General features: G+C 48.0%; 6 protein-coding genes across 6 annotated transcripts; 4 read left to right on the top strand and 2 right to left on the bottom strand.

Annotated features, from left to right (window-relative positions):
• Window positions 1–2338: 2338 nt before the first annotated feature.
• Window positions 2339–3272, top strand: BCR38DRAFT_429860 (uncharacterized protein). Its single transcript, XM_040859997.1, has one exon. The coding sequence runs from the start codon at window positions 2771–2773 to the stop codon at window positions 3032–3034; it is 264 nt and encodes an 87-aa protein (XP_040717274.1). The 5' UTR covers window positions 2339–2770; the 3' UTR covers window positions 3035–3272.
• A 794-nt stretch (window positions 3273–4066) lies between these two features.
• BCR38DRAFT_366772 (uncharacterized protein) lies at window positions 4067–5531 on the top strand. The gene is made up of 2 exons (XM_040857238.1): window positions 4067–4595; window positions 4654–5531. The coding sequence occupies exons 1-2, from the start codon at window positions 4416–4418 to the stop codon at window positions 5524–5526; spliced, it is 1053 nt and encodes a 350-aa protein (XP_040717275.1). The 5' UTR covers window positions 4067–4415; the 3' UTR covers window positions 5527–5531.
• Window positions 5532–6562: 1031 nt separating this feature from the next.
• Window positions 6563–8157, top strand: BCR38DRAFT_429863 (triose-phosphate transporter family-domain-containing protein). Its single transcript, XM_040859998.1, has 5 exons — window positions 6563–6892; window positions 6945–7012; window positions 7067–7072; window positions 7133–7749; window positions 7800–8157. Exons 1-5 carry the CDS (start codon window positions 6843–6845, stop codon window positions 7968–7970), a joined length of 912 nt encoding a protein of 303 aa, XP_040717276.1. The 5' UTR covers window positions 6563–6842; the 3' UTR covers window positions 7971–8157.
• Window positions 8158–8286: 129 nt separating this feature from the next.
• Window positions 8287–13062, bottom strand: BCR38DRAFT_456896 (putative ABC transporter; the record flags this gene model as incomplete). The annotated part of the gene is made up of 16 exons (XM_040861974.1): window positions 8287–8989; window positions 9051–9131; window positions 9187–9613; window positions 9669–9857; window positions 9914–9978; window positions 10032–10082; window positions 10139–10210; window positions 10257–10455; window positions 10501–10749; window positions 10799–10961; window positions 11007–11713; window positions 11764–11997; window positions 12056–12335; window positions 12383–12609; window positions 12660–12854; window positions 12984–13062. 16 exons carry the CDS (start codon window positions 13060–13062, stop codon window positions 8287–8289), a joined length of 3921 nt encoding a protein of 1306 aa, XP_040717277.1.
• Window positions 13063–14443: 1381 nt separating this feature from the next.
• On the top strand, window positions 14444–15316 carry BCR38DRAFT_483953 (uncharacterized protein; the record flags this gene model as incomplete). Its single annotated transcript, XM_040863687.1, has 2 exons — window positions 14444–14507; window positions 14565–15316. 2 exons carry the CDS (start codon window positions 14444–14446, stop codon window positions 15314–15316), a joined length of 816 nt encoding a protein of 271 aa, XP_040717278.1.
• Window positions 15317–16357: 1041 nt separating this feature from the next.
• Window positions 16358–17584, bottom strand: BCR38DRAFT_429871 (uncharacterized protein). Its single transcript, XM_040859999.1, has 2 exons — window positions 16891–17584; window positions 16358–16796 (listed from the first exon to the last, which is right to left on the bottom strand). The coding sequence occupies exons 1-2, from the start codon at window positions 17199–17201 to the stop codon at window positions 16463–16465; spliced, it is 645 nt and encodes a 214-aa protein (XP_040717279.1). The 5' UTR covers window positions 17202–17584; the 3' UTR covers window positions 16358–16462.
• Between the last annotated feature and the right edge of the window lie 122 nt (window positions 17585–17706).

Consider the following 17706-nt stretch of genomic DNA (forward strand, 5'->3'; position numbering starts at 1 on the left):
GCGGAATGTTTCGATTGGGGCGCGTACCCACTCTTCCCTCTAGTCTGTGCCTGCATTTAATTGTAGGCTCTGGTCCCCGCAGCAACGATTGCATGTCCAACCACTTTCATCCATATCCCCTCGAAAAACTTCCGACGATGAAGACAGTCATAACGGATCTCTCATGAGATGATCTGGGCACATATAACTTGTTGCAATCTTGCATGCCGCAGCCTCCTAGCGTCGATCCGGTTCGCTTAAGAGACCCCTGATGAGGCGAGTTTCAGATGTTGCAGGCTCTTGTTAGAGCCTCACCAAGGATTGAAGCGTATGGCCACAATTGGGACGAACTTTTTACCCAGGAGACGCCCTGCCCAGCAGCGCATGACGGGGAATAAGCAGTTCCGTGTCTCTGGCAACCCCGTCATGGGGGCATGTCTCAAGCTCAACGCCTCGCGATCTTGTGATAGTACGGCTAACAAGCCCGCGGCGGTCATGAGCTCTGCAAAGTGTTTTCATCACTCGATGAAGTAACCAGATTTCTGACTTGACTTTTCTCATGCGCTGATATTGAGAATCCCGGCTCTTGTGATCGACAAGCAAGTGTCGCTGGATATTTGTTTCTCGTGTTTACTGACAAAGCTTCTTGCGCTCCGGAGATCGGCCCTCACGGCTGTTTCCAACCCTGGTCCTATATCAAGACAGGGACCTCTGCTCCCCGGATCTTGAGCCTGTCAAATATCATCCAACCCCCGTTTGAATTGATTAGTGCCCAGCGAAGATGGCAGGGTGGAACGGCGTACCCACCTTAGAGTCCTGCTGTCAGGGATCTTAATGGCGGCTTGAAGGTATTACATATCGCGCAATGTCGCCTTGTGCTCGGCCTACCTTATCCAGGTTTCTTCTTCCTCTCCATATTCTTTACCGTGCCTTTTGGGTCCCTTCGCCCTTCTTTTCTTTAGCTTCTATTGAGCTGGGCTCCTCTTCTAGTCACTCTTTTCAATTTGTCTGCAGGCCAGCGACTCCTAGGCCAGCGACTCCTGGGCCAGTCCTTTCATTCTCTAATAAAACTTTCTACCTAATCTTATACCCCACGACCTCTTCGATCCCGTTTCCTAGTGACTGAGCAGAGAATAATTATGAGACACACTCACTTCACTGTGGTCCTCTTCGCCATGTTCGGGATGGCGATGACAAACGGTCAGGATTGTGCAGCCGAAGCTGTCGAGACTGCAGCACCAGCCCTCAAGCCTCTTCCCGGCAGTGTAGTTGAGGGTGCAACACTGCAGCCTCTTCTACCCCCTCCAGCAGCAACCCCAGCGGTGGAAGTAACTACTATTGCCGCAGAGATGCCGGTTGCAGAGACTCCAGTTGCTGAGCCCACCGTTGTTGAGCCTCCGGGTTCAGAATGTCCAGTTGCTGAGCCCACTGTTGCAGAGCCTCCTCCGGTTGCAGAATCTCCCGTTGCTGAGCCTACCGTTGCTGAGCCTACCGTTGCTGAGCCTACCGTTGCAGAGCCTCCTCCGGTTACAGAACCTGCAGTTGCTGAGACCACTGTTGCAGAGCCGCCGGTTGCAGAGATATCCTCGGTAGGTTTTCTGATGTTACTTTGACAGTAACGATGACTAACAATAGACAGACCGTTCCAGTTGAATGTTCCATTCCAACTGCACCAGCTCTCATCCCAGAGATAACCGCGAGCTCTGTAAGTCTCACTTCAACTGCTGATCCAAGAACTGTCGCTGATACTGGATAGACGCCTACCCTCGCATCTTCCGCCCCATCTGCAGTAGCTCCTCCATTGGAAACCAGCGTTGACATCCCCATTAATTCAAGCATAACCACTACTGCGGCAGCTCCTCCACTGGAAGCCAGCGTTAGCATCCCCACTAATTCGAGCATAACCACTACTTCGGCAGCTCCTCCACTGGAAACCAGCGTTTACATTCCCATTACTTCGGCAGCTCCTCCGCTGGAAACCAGCGTTGACATCCCCACTACTTCGGCAGCTCCTCCGTTGGAAACCAGCGTTGACATCCCCACTACTCCGGCAGCTCCTCCATTGGAAACCAGCGTTGACATCCCCACTACTCCGGCAGCTCCTCCGTTGGAAACCAGCGTTGACATCCCCACTACTTCGGCAGCTCCTCCGTTGGAAACCAGCGTTGACATCCCCACTACTTCGGCAGCTCCTCCATTGGAAACCAGCGTTGACATCCCCACTACTTCGGCAGCTCCTCCGTTGGAAACCAGCGTTGACATCCCCACTACTCCGGCAGCTCCTCCATTGGAAACCAGCGTTGACATCCCCACTACTTCGGCAGCTCCTCCGTTGGAAACCAGCGTTGACATCCCCACTACTCCGGCAGCTCCTCCGTTGGAAACCAGCGTTGACATCCCCACTACTTCGGCAGCTCCTCCATTGGAAACCAGCGTTGACATCCCCACTACTTCGGCAGCTCCTCCATTGGAGACCAGCGTTGGCATCTCTACTACTTCGGCAGCTGCTACAGCTGGCGTCTCCGAGGGCGGCTCTAAGAGTGGCTCGAAGAGCGGTTCAGAGAGCGACTCTGAGAGCGACTCTGAGAGCGATTCAGAAAGCGGTTCAGAAAGCGATTCAGAAAGCGATTCTGAGAGGGATTCTGAAAGCGATTCCGAGAGCAGTACTAAGAGCGGCAAGGGTGCCGCCAAGGCTACTGGGACTGCTTCGCTAAAATCTCTAGGAGGAAACGGTGCAGCCCAGGCCACTATAACCGCCTCACTGGAATCTTCTGGTGGAAGTATTGAGAGTATGATCGCAACTGCTCACATGCAGTCTGCCTTCACTGCCGGCTTGGTGGGCGCCACAGCGACGCTTGGTGCAGCCTCCACCCTCGCTACTAGTATTGCAATGGGCGCCGCAGGTGCTACGGCTGCCTTCGTCAATCTTGGATCCGCGGCACAATCATCCAACAGCACAGTATATTATATTCAACCAGGCGCAGCAGGCATGGTGAATATTCCCGCTACGTTCATTATCGGCCTTGCTGGATTTACCGGCTGTCTGTTACTGTGAACGCAAATCCATGCATTGGGTGATAATAGGAATGGATTCTCCCCCTTTCAAGCAAGTCAGCATTAGTGGTTTCTTCGTCGAGGACTAGTTTTACGAATAGGAAAGAGATATTTACTAGAAGCGCGCAGATATGACGCACAACCGCACCAGGAATCTGATAGAAGGTTTTGAATACCAACATTGTCCAAGAGCAATCACACCACACATACTACTCAATATGTCGTCTATTGATACCAACCGTCTTGGGTTGTGCATAAAACACTGCCTTTCTAGTTGTACTCGTGCCAAATCTTATGAGACTCATGTCAGGTGACAGGAGTGTTGAGCAAAAAATTCAAATCAAAACCAATCACACCATGCTCAGCTCACAGGGAAATAATCAAGTCTTCGGTAAAAACTCCTTTGTTGGGTTTTAGAGTCCTATATCTCATTGATTTAGGCTCGTCCCGAGTTCCGAAACGCACCTCGTCGCAGGATAGCTTATCCCTGCTCAAAAATATGCTTAAGTGGAATCCTTGGTGTTGCATGAGCCCCCTGGGACATCCTGGGCATACAGATTATGTTGATAGTATAGGTACTATATCCAAGCTAGTATGAACGAGTAATTATTCGGCTTGATGTTGAATCTTTCCGTTATTTTGTATATTTCGTGAAGGTAAAATCTAAAAAAAGTTTACCTTGCATGAAATATTTCTTAAAAAGAGGTATCATTTCATCTGTAATATGGAACGCGGTGCTGGCCTTAGGACATCGTTTTGGGTCACTTTACAATCAAATCTACCAGAAAACCCCAACAATTATCCGTTCCTCAGGAATCATGAGCCGATAACAGCACGTCTCTTCTACAGTCTCACTATGATTCAAATTGCCGATGGGAACACCCGGACTCAAATTTTGGCTGGTAAGCCTGCATATCTACATCCACACCTAACATATGTGCTCAAAAGGGTAGGCTGTGGGTCGATCATGCTATTCCACCAGGAGACGGGACAAAAGCGCCCTATGCCAGTTCGGTATCGTCCACTCTGGTAACTTGGCCACACCTCTACAATTCAATGTCACTTCGTCCTTGAAAGCCTTCACGCATGCTTATTCGCTACAAACCTGGCAAAGTGACGGCATGACTATTGCATATTTGCACCCTGAGACGCTTCAGTATGCAACCTCACCTTTTGCTCCACATTGATACGAAACAGCTCGTTCGGTCTATTTGCCGTTGGCTGTCTAGAGACGTTTGCGAATCTTCTGAAATTGATCTTGTGTCTGGGTAGCTGAAGCTATCTATCGGCTGTCCATTCCATACATTTCAAATCTGGCTGATATCTCGACATCGTCTCAACTTGTGCGCCAAGTTGGAGGTGACACACATAGCGACTCAGACATGGGCTTTCTTTCGCTCAGGATAATCAAAATTCTGTTGATCGCAACTGCACTATGCGTGACTCTCAGCGCATGGACTCTCTCCTGGCGTTTGGATTTGTCACAGGTCTCTCAAAATACCGTCACGGCGATCCAGGAATGGTCCACTGATTACTTACGTCGCAGCAATCGTACGTTAGGTGTATGTCCTTCCCTTTGACTTCCTAGCGCAGAAATCATATATCTAACGTTTGTGCAAGTTTGAGAAAATTCTAGTTATATCCACAGGTTCGTCGTGGAGACTCGAGGGCCTCTTGAAAGCTTCAAATTTCACTGGCTTTGACGTGGAAGTTCCGAGACAACCCCAGTGGACGAGCCAATATGTAGACGAGTTTCGTGGGATAGGCACTGTGGACAAAACCATAAGAGTTGGCCCAGGCCAAGCTAGATGCTGGCTTGGGCATCTCAACGCTCTTTCATATATGATTGAGCGCGAATGGGCCACGGCACTGATCATGGAAGACGACGTTGATTGGGATATTGCTATCAAAGAACAATTCGCCCTCGTCGCGCCGCACATCCGAAGCGTCACACAGTCTTGGTCTTCCTCGGCTCGTTTACCATATGGAAACAAATGGGATTTGCTATGGGTGGGACACTGTGGAGATGCTATCCCAAAGTCTGGCGGCGTCTACATTTTTGATGACACGCTTCCACGGACGGCTGACTATCGCGAGAACAATGGCCGTCATATACAACTAACCTCAAAACCACAGCAGCGTGTCATTCACATCTCTGACGGACCAGTCTGCACATACGCATACGCGCTGACCCTGGCTGCCGCTAGAAAGGTCTTCCAACATTCCAGAAACGGCGTCGAGAATATCATCACAACAGACCTTCGTCAGTGGTGCCAGGCGGGGTTCCTCACCTGTGTTACTGTTAATCCCGAACTCTTCCATCACCATAAGAAGGCCGGTGAGGTTTCCAGTGAAATTGCTGTCGTTGAAGGCTGGGATAGTCTTGCAACGCCAGCGTCGGTGGACTTTACGGCGAATATCAGATACAGTGCTAGGTGTAACAGTGTATCTAGCAAACTAGTTACATGCATAGATGAAACAATACATGACTGAGATAGCAATTTGAGATTTGCATCTCTTCAAAACATGCCTCCTGGGATCGCACCCGGCTATAGGACTAGATCACACGCTACTGTTCGCAATTGTCGCTTGGGAAGAGTGGGATCAGTACACGTCTGCATCTTCGATGACCACGATGTGGACCTGCAACTTTCGGCGTCGCTGGCTATCAGCAGTACTGACGTGCAGTGTACGAAGCCAAGACTGCGAATAGCCTCATAGTGAAATCTGTACGCAATCGAACATGTTTGGTCTGGACGTTCCGGAACATTCTCGTGACATGGAAAAAAATATCCACCTCAGCTCCGAGTAAGGTATGTACTCGCATTGTATTACCCTTGTTCTCTGGCCAAAGTGCTAGAGCCAAAGAGGCAGGAACCTCGATGACATTGTATGGGCCGAATCGAAAGAACTTAACACGAAGTTTAATTATTAGTATGATATCATTCACTATGCAGGTTCTGCATACTAGTTTGCACTTGAGCGAATTGCCTCTTTAGCTTTAGCAATTCGGCAAGGATGCCCACGAAACAGCCCAGTATTCAGGACAATAGGCCCCCGATGCATGATTACAGTAAGCCGGCACTGCCCGAACAAGTTTAGACAAGTGAATGCTGAGAGGCAATTTTCAATGGAAAGGACTTGAGGGAAACGTATTGAGAGGCAGTACAGCTATAGTCCGAGATTGGCGACTACTCAAAGTAGATATGTCAGGGCCCTATGTGAGAGCTTTTCCTAGAAAAGTGAAATTCTTGAACTAGGGAGGGCGTGAGATAAGGGAGGGCATGAGATATTACCCAATAGGAATTGCTACTTCGGTAGATGACACCATGGCAAACGACATGATAAGACGTACTAACCTCGATTGGGCAGGCGATGGAGTCTGCTTACCCCAGCTAGAATCCAAAGTTCGGACATTGTAGCAGTGGCTGCGCGCCAATCAGATAATAAGGATCGATATTTGGAGAAACAACCTTGTATCTAATCAAGCATGACCATAGCGAGACTTCATCATTTCACCATTGAAAAGGCTTGGGAGATTGTTACTATGAGTGTGCAGTTCGGCCACTCAGTTGCTCGATGGTGCCCCACACCTTGAATGCACCTACATTGATTTCTAAGAGGTTACGGGATGCAGCTATAGCCTGGTAGCACACCGTTGCTGGCATTTATTGATAGGCCACCGGTCATTCTAGCCATTCGACCTGAAAAGCTCATTCACCCGAGTTGCCCGATCAGAGAATATAGTTTTGGATGACGATACGACATCGAGTCGCAACACTTCGAACTGTAATCTCAGAACACCCAGTATGGCTGAGTCTTCATTTCTTCAGTTAGCTTCATCGTCTTGTTGGATTATGCAAGTACACATTGCTCCCGCTATATGCAGAACTTATGCTTACCAACAGAAGCTCATGGCTCGCCCTTAGCATGAGTCTTGTGATGCTCAATAAGTTGATAATGAGCGATCTCAATTTCAGTGCGTATTCGATGCTCCCAAATAGTGCTGAGATCGCTGACTTTCCTCATTTAGACTATCGTAAGCCTGGACTGCAAACCACTGACTCCAGGTAGACCTTTGCTAACACTGGTCTATTAGCTGCCTTCCTGGCGACCAGCCATTTGGTCTTCAATACATTATGCACACAGCTGTTAGCACTCCCGACATCATTCTTGAAGAATGACCCATGGACGAATGTCGATAGGGCTGCCTTCTACAAGGCTCTTGTGCCTATAGCAGTATTGATGAATTTCAGTATTATTTGTGGTAATGCTGCTTATGTTCATCTCAGCGTTGCCTTGATCCAGATGCTCAAGGCTTTGTCCCCCGTAGCAGTGTATGTAATCTCTTGTCTACTGGGATTGACGGAAGTCACAGGACGCAAGTGCATAGATGTCTGCGTCATCTCAGGTGGTGTCATGTTATCGTCACTGGGCTGGACCGAAGAAACATCCATGAGCATCATATTGCAACTCAGTGCCATCATTGCCGACGCTGTTCGGCTGGCTATGACACAAAAGGTTCTCAGCTCATGTGAGTTGAATGTGGAGCCACTCGCTTTACTGCACCACCTGGCTCCAATATGTTCCCTGACCGGACTGGTGCTCACAATCGGGTTGGAAACTCCAACTATTCCTGAAGTGCTGGGAATATGGCATTTCGGTATCGGAAGTTGCATCTTGTCATTTTGTCTGAACATTGCAGGGTTCTCAGTGGTGAGTCAGATGGCATTTCGAACGAAAGTAACATCAACTAACAGAAACAGGTCAAGAAAACGTCGTCTCTAACATTGAGCATTTGTGGCATATTGAAAGATTTGATCCTGATTGGACTCTCAATCGCTATTTGGCATGACGCCGTCACAGCGCTACAATTAATTGGGTATGGTCTCGCATTGGTAGGGATATTGCATTATCGTCATCACACTGAGCAATAACTCCTTCAATCACACACTTGAGGCGTCTTTATGAGCATCCTGAGACGTCGGTGGCAGACGTTGAGTTGTATCACATCTTAGACACCAGCACATATTGCCCGTGGAGCAAAAGTGAGCCACATGACGGATTTGTTGGCGTCAGAATACCTATGCGAACATGAAGCAATGGCGACCAAAAATGATGTCATCCGTAATTCTCAGTCTGTGTACAATATCTATATTCATGACGTGACCCGCCGCAGCTCCATACCCATGAAGTGATGAAGGCAAGCGATTCGGCCGATTGCGCTGCGACACCATTACCTTCTGGAATCCCTCACTCTTGCTTTATGATGCCCGGCTGACCCAACGCAGAAAGATCTGTAGTCACATGGTCTATACGGCCATCTTGCATTTGTACCACTAGGTCCCGTCCTGGTTGCGTGTGACCTGCCAGGATCGCCACCCGATGGGCGATCATGATAACTGAATGGCCTTGAGAAGTAAACTCCCGGTCAATGATATCATGTATCGCCGACTCTGTGGCATAATCAACAGAAGACGTAACTTCATCCAGTAAAATGACTGGACGTAGCCCATCGACTCTGAGCGCCTTGACCTTAACATACGCACGAGCTACCGCAAGCAGCTGGCACTGCCCACTTGAGAGTATCGGAAAATTGGAAATCTTTCGGGCTAAAGTTGTGGAAATGTCCAGATCGTCATCTTCCGCATCGGAATGGTACTGTAACGACGCAGTATTTTCGCCTTCGGGCTCACTTCGCTGACTGAATAGGGACCAAAGCCCAATTTTTGTCAACGCTTCGACTAGAAGCTCATCCGAGCTGGAATTTCCTGGGTCCAGATTGAATCTCAGACTTTGGTCGTACAGTATCAAAGGATCCTGGGTCACGGTGACAAAGCAACGTTCGCGTACTAAGTGGCGTGGGATCCGAGCGAGATCCACACCATCGACTTCCATTTTGCCGGACTCGATATCTAAGACTCGAAGTAGAGTCAAAAGCAATGAGCTTTTCCCGCTGTTCGAACGTCAGTGTACTTCCTCATTGTAGGATGATATAAATGACTAAAAAGACCGACCTCCCAGTCCGCCCGCATATGACAATCTTTTGGCCAGAAACAATGTGCAGTTCAACTTCGGATAGAGCCAAAGCCCCGGGGCTGTTCAGATGATGTGTTAATGAGCTGATAAACATTCAAAAGGCACATTACTTACTTATAGTACGCATTGATTCGTGTCAGACGAACCTGCCCCTTGAGTGGCCAGTTTTCTGGCGGGCTCAGTGTCTCTGTAGGAAAATGCTCTGAAGGCGTGCCTTCTTCGAGCATTTTCAGGCGCGAAATCGCTCCTAGAGAGACTTCCAGGGTCGTCCAGGACTCCACCAGTCTCAGGAGGGTTGTGTTTGTTACAAGAAGAATGTTGAGGGCGAGACCGATCTGTCCGCTGCTTGTGCTGCCATGCCATGCCACAGCGAGTGCAATGACGCTTACTGCTAGAATCGCTGCCACAAGATCAAAGACAAGGTTCAGCCATCGTTGCAGAGATAGCAGAAGAAATTCTGGCCGCTGAGCGTTACTAACACACGCAACGTTCTTTCGTACTACTTCTCTTCTCCAATCAAACGAACGAATTGTCTCGTTTCCTTCAGTCTGTTATCCGATTAGTGTGCCGCAGAAGCGAGATAGGCATCAAGATACTTTCCGATTCAAGAAAGCTTGAGAACACCGCCGCCTTCGACTCTAACTCCAAAAACCGTAATTGACGCGATGTTCGTAGATAGACCTTCTGTACAGCGTAGATGATAACTGAGCAGACCGGTAGAGATACTACCAACCATTTCTGTGCAACTAGAAGCAAAGCAGCCTGCGCAAAGAGTTTGAAAACCTCTGAGATGAATTAGCCGTCGTGAAACAGAGATGTACATTGCAGTGGTGAGGTTCACGGTTGCTCAAATTTGCCAGAGCTGACGGCAGTTGTTTGTCTACCAGCTGGATGTCCTGACTGAACCTGAACTGGGGTTAGTCATTTGAATGTTTTTGCTACAGTGGGTCTCTTCTTACCTGTTCAGTATGGAGCCATTTTCAGTCGAAGAGAAAAAGCTTAGGGGTGCACTGCTATCCCCGTAAGCTGGCGCTTCCAAGGACATATCGTGATCTCAACGACATACGACACCACAATACCAAGTAATCGTTGGTGAATCTGACGACCGGACTGCGGGGCTAATCGGATGACAGTTGCCCTAATCATGTTAATAGGACGGGATGAGATGGTAGGGGCCGACGTACCACATGGTACCACTTGTGGACATCCATGAAATGAAAGAAATGGCCAACAAGCCAGTGACGAATAGTGTAGTGTTGTTAGCCCCTGGGTCTGTCCAGATCTTCAACCAGTATTGCGGGATAGTGTTGAAGACGGAGTATGAAGCAGTACATGCAGTAACAAAGAGGAGGTTGATGAGTCTCACGAATTGGTAGTAATACACTATTTGGGGATTAGCTTCGTTTCCATACAGGTCTTACAACTCACTATAGAGTGTTGAGTCACCCGTCTGCCGTGCAAGGTCAATTTCTGCGTCATCACACGCCTGAATTCGGGACGTGAATCTGTCGGCGACGTTCGAACTCTGGGGGTCATCCATTTCGTGGTCTTTCCTACTTTCAGGCAAAAGCCTCGCGAAAGAAGTGAATTCCGACTGGAGGTCCTTCCATGATCCCTGCTTAATGATACATCCGTCACTAAGAATGAGGATGTGATCGGCGGCGTAGAAGAATTCGCCTGAAACAAATGAGCTGCGCGAAGTCGGTCTTGGTGTGCCCTATCTTACTTGAGTTGCACGTAAAGATTACAGTTGAACGTAATCTCTTCACGAGGCCGTCGGGACCAAGAAGATTTTCAAAAATCTTGTTCTTTGTCGTGCCATCCAAAGCGCTGAAACTATCGTCTAGAAGGATGATGTCACATCTAGAAAATAGCGCACGAGCGATTGCCTGCAATATTAGACACAAAACATATATGGAACTGAATGTACTCACCAGTCGCTGCCGCTGACCGCCAGAGAGATTGCTTCCTCCATTACCAACTTCAGTATCGTCTCCTTCGCGGAGCGCTGCCAAATCACGTGTGAGACAGCAGGCAGCAAGAACCTCCTGATACCACAAAGTATCACCGTGACTGGTAACCCCCAAAATGACATCTCTTACACTGCCGCTGGGTATCCAGGGTTTTTGCGCGCAATACGCAATCCGCTTATTGGCCAAACTGATCACTCCCGTGAATGCAACCTCGCCAAGAATCGCATGAAGTAGCAGAGACTTTCCGCCCCCCACAGGTCCGGACACCATACACAAAGATCCTGGACCAAGGGAGAAGTTCAGGTTCGCCAAGACTGCCGGTTTGGTGTCAATGGAGACATTTCTGAACTCAATGACTGGAGCCGGGTTCGTCAAGTGCCCTGATGATGGATCCCAAGCCACAGAAATGGAGGTGGACCGAGGTAGCAGCCGCCTTCTATCGCGTAATACTGGCTTGAGGAGATAGCGCTGAATCCTCTCAAACCCGGCAAACGCGGCGATTGCTTTCGGAACTATCGTCATGACCATATTTGCGGGATGAGTAATCATGCTCAAGACGGCCATAGTTGTGAAAGCGGTCTCGGTATCCAACGACTTGCCCTTTGCACTGACCACGATCGTGTAAAGTACCAGGGTCAACGCAGGCGAAAATATACCGAGGGCATTAGCTGAATTAGGTTAGCGATTGTAGTACAGCAAGTGTGCGGGACTCACGAACCACTGGCATTATAGTACACCGTCATCCACCTGACCTTGGAAGCGACTAGAAGTTCGGTTTCCCTAGCTCTCTGAACTTGCGCTGCAATGGCGCTCTCTAGCCCTAACATCTTGATGGCTTTCATGGAACCTAGCAAGGAACTGATGGCAGATACACGTTGTTGTGTCATCTCGTTCCAGGCTCTCTGTCGTGTTTTCAAATGCTTTGCAACATAGCGACTAACACGGGAACACACTGAAAGGATATCACAGGATCAATATCAGCGTTCAGAATGTATACAGAGGAGACTCACAAAATATTAGAATGAGAGGGAGTGGCCAAACCCAACCGATCTCGCGTGATAATAGTACTATTCCGATCGATACTTCCATTATCTGCGCCCATGTCTCGTGGAACATTTCTCCCACACCCTCAAGGCCGTCTGTGTCAGTGCTCATCAGTGTAGTCGCTTCACCGTCATCGTAGGATACACTAGGGGAGTCTATGATTTTCGCATGGATCAAGCCGATAAGGGCACTTTTGGTCAGTAACTTCAGTCGGTTAAGCCGATGCTGGTACAACGCCGTCGATATCTATATAACGTTGGTATTCGATACGACATCAACTGCTGGAACCTCACGGCCAAACCAAAATAAATCACCAGAGCAGAGACGATGATCCAATATCCCTGCAGCTCCCGGTCTTTGATTGATGGATTCATTATGTGTTGAATGGATCGTCCAATCAAGGCTGGCTGCGAGTATCGAAATACAGTAAGAAATAATCGTGGTAGAATTACGTCGAAGAATGGTCTTTTCAAGCATCGGAACAGCGCCAAGGGAAGGGTCCTCTTCGTTTCCGGCTTGTCTGTCCACTATGTTAGTCTATGATGCCCCATCGATAGCGAAGCAACAGACCTCTTTGGCTCCACAATTGCAAAATAACACGTCTCATTGTTTTAGGACTGAGATTCCGGTCAAGGGTGGGTATGTCATCATTCGTAAGGATGGTCCGGTAGCCCTTGAGTAAAAGTGAATTTATCCATGCAAAAAAGACTCTGCTCAGAACTCCATGATATTCTCCAGGGGATCTATTCTCCGGAGCATCTAGAGCTGTCGGGTTTCCACCCCATAATTCGCAAAATAGGAGTATCAGGCAGAAAACGCCATGCACAGCGATTGGCTGCACGTCGAAGTTCGTCAATGGCTTCACAGGTGGTTTCGTGAGAAGGACAACATCACCGATTGCTGATACAATGGTGTATAGCACTACTGCGTCTGAAGATCTGCGGGTGTATCGCATCTCCAGGTACATAAGCATGCTGATACAAGGCGCAGCGACTGTTGAAGCAATGAGTGAAGCTATCGTACTTGGATGATGACAATCTGGGAAGCTGAGCAAAATCACTAAGTAACCGAGTAGGATGATCGCAAGCAAAAGACCGAGGAACTAGGGAGTTGGTTACAAGAGGTAAAAAGTTGAGGGCTGGATACTCACGATTCGTGGATTAGCTTGCCAAGCAGAGGCTGTCGCTCGTCTGGAGGAATGAAGCACATACCACCGAAACGGCAAGTAGAGTACGAACGCGACAACACAGGCTATGTTGAACGTATGGAGGGTAGGTGACCAGTCGTCGCTGGTAGTGGGAGGACAAGCTGTAACACTTTGCGGAATGGAACGAATACGAAGTAAACAGTGACGCATCTTGGGGAATAGAAATCTGGTTCAGTCCAAGTCAATACGAGCGAAAAGAAAGCATGACTACAAAAGACCACGATCAGTATCTGGAGTGGAATGGCTGGTGGTGAGTATCCAGATAGTAGCAAGCAGAGGCTGGCCAACGAAGGTGCTACCGATATCAATCAGAATGCTATGACTGGTGGGACTGCCAAGCTTATTACCTCATTCTATGGGTACAGGTATGGGATTAGCCGTCCAGGCATACCTTTAGCACAATATCGTCTCCGATGATATGCTCCTGGTCAAGTACCTGGGCAGGCCACAGATGCCTGTACATACATCCCCATGATCTCTACAGCATTCTGGTGGCTGGATATTGCGCAGTGGAGCGTCTTGGCACACTGTACCTAGTCAGCCGCAGTACAGCATCATCCTCCATCTCCGCTGCAAAAATATGCCCCCCGAGCTCATTGCCAATCTTGACGCATGATTACATAGTACAAGAACTAGATTTGTGACAGAGTGATGATCCTTTACAACTGATGGATACCACACAGAGCTGCAGAGCTGGGGCTTCGCTACGGAGTAAACCCCTGCAATGGGCACAACCTGCCGATGAGGCAGGGGCTACCACCCAAGAAGGAAGCAGCCGCACTAGTGCCTGCGGGAGAGCCTTATCTAGACTAAGCCTAACTCTTGCATGAGGCACTTGCGGGGCTGCCGAACATGTGGATCCAATTCCACCTGCCCAATCAGCATGGCCTCAAATGATATCAGTCTACTTACTCGCCGCATTCATGCAGCATCCTTCTCTTGATGATATGATCAAGTTGTCTAGCGGTTATAACCAATTGAGGGGCTCTACAAGGTTGTGAAGACAACAATCCGCGACAGCTGTCATACTGTTGTCGAACTTCTTTGTTTCAATGCTCTTTCAGACTGCATCAGTATCACAAGCCATTCCTTTAGCACATGAACCTCGTTGAACGAGTGAAGAAAGTTTCCATCACCTGACATAAGGATGGCTGAGCAGCTGTCCCCAGACCGGATACGGCTCCAGAATAGGGAGTCTCAGCGACGATTTAGTAGGTTGAGAAACAACGAAACAGTTCCAATTCTCCATGAAGCTGAACAATGAGTAGGACAAAGACACAAGCAGTCCAGACGGATGGAAATATCTGGATTTCCCGAAGCCTGGCAGCGTCCCGTTTCGCCAGCATCGACCATGATGCCAAACAACGAGATCGCGGGGAACACAACGTTTGTGCAGAAACGCGGTCAACGTTCGGCTTTTGCACACAATCAATTACAGACACCATCACATGAAGTACAAGCATGGACACCATCAGAGCACAATCCTGCATTCATGGCGGCGGCCTCTGAAATACACGAGCGCTCAATGCCGCAAGGCAGCCCAGTGCATGTGCATTCATTTCCTCAGATGCCCCTGATGCAAATGCCGCTTGACAGTAATCACCTCGGAACTGGTGCCGATACGGGTGCTGAGGGGGTACAGGAATATGCCCTTAGTCTGTTGACCGCCAAAGAGAGCACGGCATCAGCCGCCAATCAGCTTGTGGAACAAAACGTTGCAGGCACCCAACCGGCCATGGGGAACAATGAGGTACTAGAAAATGAGAATCCCATACAGAGCCACCGCAGGTTGCACAGAGAAACGAGTCCAGTGACTATGACAAGGGCTGAAGAGATGATTTCCAACGTGGAAAGTCTCTACGATTTTGGAGTTGATCTTGGCATTGTTACTGAGGATCCTCGTTTTCTCGCATCACTGCAAAGACTGAAGGACTGGTTCACGCGGCTGCAGCAGTGTGTTTCTGAAGATAGCCTGCTAGGACAGATGAGTCAGGAACGAAATAGTGATACTGATTGGTAGATCTTGATACCACCTACAACAATTGTCTACGCTCTATGTAGGCCCTTGATGTGTTAGTGTGGTGGCAGCTTTTGAGGATGGATTTGACACATTAGTAGATGATATGTATCTTACAGCTACATGTCTACAGTACAGTGATTTTTGTTATTGTACGCATTATTCATTGATGACCGACCGTTGGCACTCCTCAAGAGTTAAGGATCTCATAACTACTAAATCTTCGGACGAGACCTCTGTCTACCATCCTTGGCGAGATAATATCTCGTGCCCCACATCCAAAGGTCGGGTTGTCTGGAAATGTCTCATAAGCGTCAATCAGATGCATGGTAACATGTGTTGGCCGGATGCTTCGTAATCTCTGGGGCGTTGCCATGCAGGTCAACCTATTGAGTTCTTCGGTCCAGACCGCCGAGATGGAATGTCGTTCGCATTCTGGACGGGCCTGCATGGTGCAGATCGTTCACTACAGTACAAAGCATGCACAATTGCAAGGGTAAAAGCCAACTGCGGGATGGAAACCTTGTCGGACAATTTTAATAAGATTAACTTTTTTAAATATAATATAAAGTTAATTATTATTATATTTATAAAATCTTTAAATATTAAAGATTTTTATTATTTTATTTTCCTTAAGATATTATTTATTTTTTTATTTTAATTTTTTTTAAATATAAATATATTTTTATCCAGTTAAATTATTTTCGAATATATAAAAAATAAATTATTAATTAAAATAATTTTATAATATATCTGGACGGGTCGGACAGCTTCAAGGCCCAGATAGCATCGATCTTCTCAGGGGGGACTTTGTTGGTAGGTTGAGAACCAACGTAGTATGGTAGTGGACGTAACGCAGTCGCCAATAGGGCGAACCGACGACGCAGCGTATGTATTTAGTCCAGCCATTAGGGCACGGTTTGACATACGGGAGTACTAGTAGAAGTACCGGGGGCTTCGAGCCTACGGCGTATTTAATAATAATAATAATATATATTCCGGTTCCTATCCGGTCCAGAAATATAAGAATATTTAAACGTTAACCTACCGACTAAAAACTAGCTTTACTAATATCACATTTGGTTGCTCAGGTACTGGGCTATATCACTCATTTTGGAGTTACGTCATATTTTGGGGGTTTACACTTAGCTATATGGTTCTTGAGCATTGTGAGGTTAAAGTCAGAGGTCCGCATCCAAAGGCGACGACCTTATCTAATACGAACGGTACTGTCGCTGCGGTAATAACTCGTCGAATCTCTTCGTGATGCTGACCCATCCCCCACTGGCGTACTACATCCTGAAATAATCCATGTAAACCCTTCGTGGAGATAGGAGGCCGATCCTCCCAGTTCAGGTCTTGGTTGTCCTCTAGTTCTATGGTGCAAGATGTAATCCGCATGGGTAGGAATGCAGTTTGAGGATTGAAGGAACATATGTCGCGTTTGACGGTGAGCTCCTCTATGGAAGAGTAATGAATGATCCTAACGAATTGATCAAAATAAATTCATATAGACGACAAATTTACTGACGCATAAACATATGGACAAAGGTATGAAGGTAGAAAATTCAACTTGCCATCTAAGCGCCGAGAAAGATGCGCCATCTAATAAGCTCGCAGGATCGAGAGAAAGCTCGACGTCCTCGCCATTGATGCCAGTATGTGTAATTTTGCGAGGTGCTGACAGTCCCTTCCGGAGAACACCGAGTTCCTCGCCCAACTTCCGCATTGCATCTTTGGTAAAAAGTGGCTTGCCTGTGTTATAAATTGCCTGAATATCGTGCACTACCGAGTTTCTTTGCACAACTAAATTCCGAGATCGCGTACTTTCAGTCGTGGTTTGGTCAATATGTTCTGACCCGAGGCCTTCCGTCGAGGTGGTCGCCATTAGTCACAGTCGAGTTGCTGGTTTATTACCGGAGGACCTTGAGGTCTAGGTGGAGGAATATAAAGGTTCGTACGAAGAGTAAATAGTAATATTGAATAGTGCTCCAGCTGTAATTTGCAATCAGCAGGCCCGGCCTCGGATTATTAGTCATGCCGACCCAGGGACTCGTGGCAAATACCCCGACCAGCTTTGCCGGTAAGAAGAGAGAGGAGGGAAAAGAAGGTAACGACCGATCTCTTGGAATTGGCGTTTTTGCCAATTATTGCCTTAGATGACCACTGCTGCAGCGAAAAATAGCACTCTCTCGATTATCCCGTACAAGCTCCCGATGCGGTAAAGATCGGGGTTGCTGGTGGGTCCTTGTATAGAGAAGGCATCTTGATCATTTTCCTCATCGTAAGAAAAGATGAAAGCAGTGAGAATTGAATAGTAGTAGCTTGTTTTAGGCCACTAAGCGATCACATTGGTCATAGCTCCTGGGCGACGCCCTAGTATTTTACCCACT

This window comes from Pseudomassariella vexata, assembly GCF_002105095.1.
Source record: "Pseudomassariella vexata strain CBS 129021 chromosome Unknown BCR38scaffold_5, whole genome shotgun sequence".
Lineage (NCBI taxonomy): Eukaryota > Fungi > Ascomycota > Sordariomycetes > Amphisphaeriales > Pseudomassariaceae > Pseudomassariella > Pseudomassariella vexata.